We start from the raw sequence: 4,365 nt of genomic DNA, 5'->3' as shown, positions 1-4,365 counted from the left end.
TGTTACAGCAACCAGATACTAAAGATAAGGAACTACAATTATTGACAACCTTCATGAGTGTAATTTAATATATCATCTCAACTGAAGAACAGTTAGACTGGTTTTTAGTTACATCACAAGAATATGCATTTCAGGAGACTATTTTGAGGTAAAAATGATCAAACTGCCAGAATGCAATGAACACAGAGGCCTGAACTATGCAAACATTATTAACAGAAGACATTTGGAAGAACGCTTTAATGCTTCCAACCTCATCTTTAGGATGTTTGGTCATGATTCTTGCATACTTAAAAAGTATGCAATGTTTTGCTCTGCAGTTGTAAATACAGATGCTACTTCATTGCATTTGCTTGAAGTAGAGGTGTGAGGTTATGCTGCCAGAGGCAACACAAAGTTAATGGCAAAGCATCTTGAAATTAATAATTTAAGAATAAAAATAATTATCATACATCCACTTTATAGCAGTAACTTTGTAAGAGGTAATTTTGACCATGAAATAAACAGCAGAATATCACTTTTGAAGTATGTTACCTCAGCCCTTCACCACAGACGGTTGCAGTATCCGATTCCAAGTTTTCTATCATCAGTTATTGTTGCCACTAATAAAGAAAGATATTAAAGTTAGTTATATGCTCTATTAATTATAGGAAGGGGAACTTGAGTCAAATTTGTTACTGGCAATGATTAATAATTACTGGTTCCATACACATGTAGTACATTGCAGTACATAAACACAGTACATTGTGGAGTAGTAATTGATTAATTAGCACATTCATACTACATAGCTCAGTGGTTTAAGATTGCTGAGTTGGAGATACTGTTCACAGTTATTGAAATGAAAACTCTGTTCCCATTTCTCAGTTTTTCTGTACAGGTTTTTGTACATTTCCTCTCAAATATAATGTTTAATGGCTCAGAAATGTGCTTTTTATTAGAGAAAATATAGAATGGTTTGTGTTGGAAAGGACCTTAAAGTTCATCCAGTTCCAACTCACCTTCCATTAGATCAGGTTGCTCCAAACCCCTGTGTCCAACCTGGCCTTGAGCACTGCCAGGGATGGGGCAGCCACAGCTTCTCTGGGCACCCTGTGCCAGCGCCTCAGCACCCTCACAGGAATAAATACTGGGTATAACCTTAAAATATTTTGCATCGAAAGGGTCTAACACTTGCAAAGAACTATTTTAACCTATTCCACCAAGTAAAATGAATGCAGTTTAGTGTGGCTTTTATGCAGGGTACGTTAACCTGGTGGACACTGTGGCCGTGCAGAGGTGCCAGCAGCAAACGATCCGCAGACTTTACCATTCCTAAATCTGTAACTGCCAGACTCAGGTATATTTTAACTCACTGTATTGAGCCCTAACATACCCTTCCCGTAGCTGATGCTGCCCTCGGGCTGTGCGGGGCAAGAGGCTCCGTTCGTGCCTCACCACACCGCTCCCGCTCCCCTCACGCCGGGCCAGGCGCAGGCGCTGAGGCGGCGCAGGCGCACGGGCCGGGGCCGTGGGTGCAGCTGTGGCGGAGGGGGGGGGGTTCCATCCCCGCGGGATGCTGGCGCTGAGGCGGCTGCATGAAGCGGTCGTGGGGCTGCTGCTGTGGCCGGGGGCCGCAGAGCCACGTCCCGCAGCCTCCGAGGTGCTGAGCCAGCACCTGCGGCAGCGCGGCCTGCCCCACTGGACCTCGTACTGCGTCAAGTACAGCGCCGTCCGCAACGACCAGTTCGGCCTCTCCAACTTCAACTGGCGGGTGAACGGAGCCAACTACCACATCCTGCGCACCGGCTGCTTCCCCTTCATCAAGTACCACTGCTCCCGAGCCGCCCCGCAGGACCTGACCATGCACAATGCGGCCTTCACCGCCCTCAAGGTCCTTAATGCCGGTGAGTGGCGGCGGGGCCTCCCCTCAGCGTTCCCCGCTGGGAAGGGCTGAGGTAAAGCGGCGCTCGCTGCTGAGGGCCGCGTCCTGGAGCGGCTCCGTTCCCCTGAGGTGAGGGATCCCCCCGCGACCGCCTCGGGCTGAGGGCCGTGAGGAAACACGGTGTAAATCAACACTCCTCGGGGGTTTTACCGAGCTCGCGTATTACTGAGGGAGCTAACATCATCGGATACGGGTAATTCTCCACATACAAATCGATGTTCTCTTACCGTGGGTGAGATCCTCGCCTCTAAGCAAATACACGAGCGCCAGCTGAAGGGAAATTGTGTTTCTGAGAGTGCCTGAGCGAGTCTTTGCAGCTGATATCTAGCTTTTCATGTGGGCTTGGACCCCTGAAGTGCTGCCGTAATATAAAGGCTTGTAAATAAAAATGTTCTCTTAGTACTTTTATCTATAGCTATTTTCATATTAATAGTTTGAAACATACTAATATTCAACAATTTACCTATGCATACACTGCTTATTTAAATGCTGGCAGTGACAGTGGTATAATTAATTCTATATATTGTTTTAATATTTTATTAAAAAATAAATTTAATTCCCTTTAAAAGTTTTTAGTGGCTTTTTTATAAAATATGCCCACTAGTCATAATTTTCTGATCTTTACAGACTTGGTGAGAAAATCATAAAGATTTATTAATAACAGCTTTAAATCTGATTTTATTTTCCATTCCACACAGACCTTTTATCTGCCCCATCTTTCCTACAATTACCCTTGAGTTTTTTGTAGTTAAAGGATTGGTGAACATGTGAAAAGTCACCTCTTTCACCTGAGAATCTAGCTTGAGCACTTGAGTAACTTTAAGCACCTTAAATTCAGTGTTTCTGTGCTTTCTGAATTCGGGGCCTAAATCTGTTTTTTCCCCTATATTAAGTACAATATTGTTGTCTGTAACAGATGGGTGACTTAACAGTGCTAAAAAATGGTACTTTTTATATATGCACCTTCCTACTCATTCCAGTTTTGTTGGAGTTGGTAGTGTTAACTACTGAATTGATTTTCCCAAGAGCAGCTTCATGTTGATCATGTGAAGTTGCTGCCTATTTTCCTTCCTATCTCTGCTCTCACACATGACAAAGTCTGAACTGGTTAACTAAGTGGTTGTCCAGAGAGTTTGGTTTTTAGTATTTGCATATATATATTTTGTAATCAGTATAAATCAGGCCATATACATGATCGTGTTCCGCTTCCATCACGCTGCTATCCTCCCATTTTCTTTTTCTATTGATTTCTGTGAATTGCTGCTTTTCTTAAGCTACTTCCTGATTCTTTTATGCTTGAAGAGTATTATATACTGATAGCTGCTTGTAAGCATTTCAGTAAAGGTAAAATATGGATAAGGTAGCTTTTGGAGGAATGCTTTCTTTCTAATTTAATTTTGGAATCAATGCTATTAATTAGTGGGTTTAATTTTCCTGGCTGCTCTGTATGTAATGTGTTTTTGTCTTTTCTTAGGCATCCCAACTTTACTGTACGGAATCGGCTCCTGGTTCTTTGTCAGTGTCACAGAGACTGTTCATACAAGTCATGGCCCAGTTACTATTTATTTTCTAAATAAAGAAGATGAAGGCGCAATGTACTGAGATCACACCCTCAAGTACCTGTCCTGTGGTGGGTTTCTGTGTTACAGCTGCTACAAATATGTGTTCCCTTTGACTAAAGACAACTGAAGGCAACTGTTTGGTTTTTTTACAGTGCATTTCTTGACTTAGCATCCTGCCTTCAGGAAGCTGCATGGACTTGGTTGTAAAAGGTTTATTTTTGCAGAGGTTAGTAAAGTTGAAAAAGTAGAAGCCTTGGTAGAAGAATTAATATTTCCAAGGGTGTTAGAATTTTTGGAAGTCAGTCACTAGTGCTGCTGAACAAATTGTGCTAATTTCAAGCAATACATCTACCAAGTTAGAGAACTGAAATGTAGCATGTGGGCAAGGAAACTGTGAATACATTAGACCTTTTCAGAATTACTCTGAAAAGATGAAGCTGCTCAGGTTTAGACTCTTGACTGGATGTTTCATAATGAATTAATTGTTGTAGATGCAAGTGTCTGGATGAATCCATTGCAGTCACAGTTGCTTGGAAGACGAAAAATACCACCCAAAGAAGTTACAAATGGCTGTATCATATTTCTTCAAGTAATATTTAAATAAAATATCTAAAATATGTTTTATGTTTGTATCTTTTGCAGTTCTTGAACACCAGATACCTGCTTTTTCTGTTGTTGTTTTATATACTTTCTTTATATATATGTATATGCTTTATATATATTTATTGTTATTTCTTTATAGGTAAGTAACAGACCCTAAGTAATCTAGAAGATTGGCCTCTGTGCCAATTTACAAATTGCTATTTTTCATTAATAGAGGAGAATCAGAAGAATTCTACCCCTGTTTTTTCAGTGCAGAATAGCTGATTTCTCCAGCTGTAACTG

The 4,365-nt window shown here is 41.4% G+C and overlaps 1 protein-coding gene across 1 annotated transcript; it reads left to right on the top strand.

Annotated features, from left to right (window-relative positions):
* Nucleotides 1-1,514: 1,514 nt before the first annotated feature.
* C9H15orf61 (chromosome 9 C15orf61 homolog) lies at nucleotides 1,515-4,095 on the top strand. Its single transcript, XM_005155211.3, has 2 exons — nucleotides 1,515-1,880; nucleotides 3,393-4,095. Exons 1-2 carry the CDS (start codon nucleotides 1,550-1,552, stop codon nucleotides 3,518-3,520), a joined length of 459 nt encoding a protein of 152 aa, XP_005155268.2. The 5' UTR covers nucleotides 1,515-1,549; the 3' UTR covers nucleotides 3,521-4,095.
* The last annotated feature ends 270 nt before the right edge of the window (nucleotides 4,096-4,365 follow it).

This window comes from Melopsittacus undulatus, chromosome 9 (genome assembly GCF_012275295.1).
Source record: "Melopsittacus undulatus isolate bMelUnd1 chromosome 9, bMelUnd1.mat.Z, whole genome shotgun sequence".
In the NCBI taxonomy this organism is placed as follows: Eukaryota; Metazoa; Chordata; class Aves; order Psittaciformes; family Psittaculidae; genus Melopsittacus; species Melopsittacus undulatus.
Note: the sequence above shows the minus strand (reverse complement) of the source record. Positions and strands in the feature narration are given on the sequence as shown.

What these genes read in the sequence shown, in the direction of transcription:
- C9H15orf61 (XM_005155211.3), top strand. Translation starts at nt 1,550, where the DNA reads ATGCTGGCGCTGAGGCGGCTGCATGAAGCGGTCGTGGGGCTGCTGCTG. An exon ending in CCTCAAGGTCCTTAATGCCG is followed by an intron (nt 1,881 to 3,392) that starts GTGAGTGGCGGC and finishes GTCTTTTCTTAG; the next exon opens with GCATCCCAACTTTACTGTAC.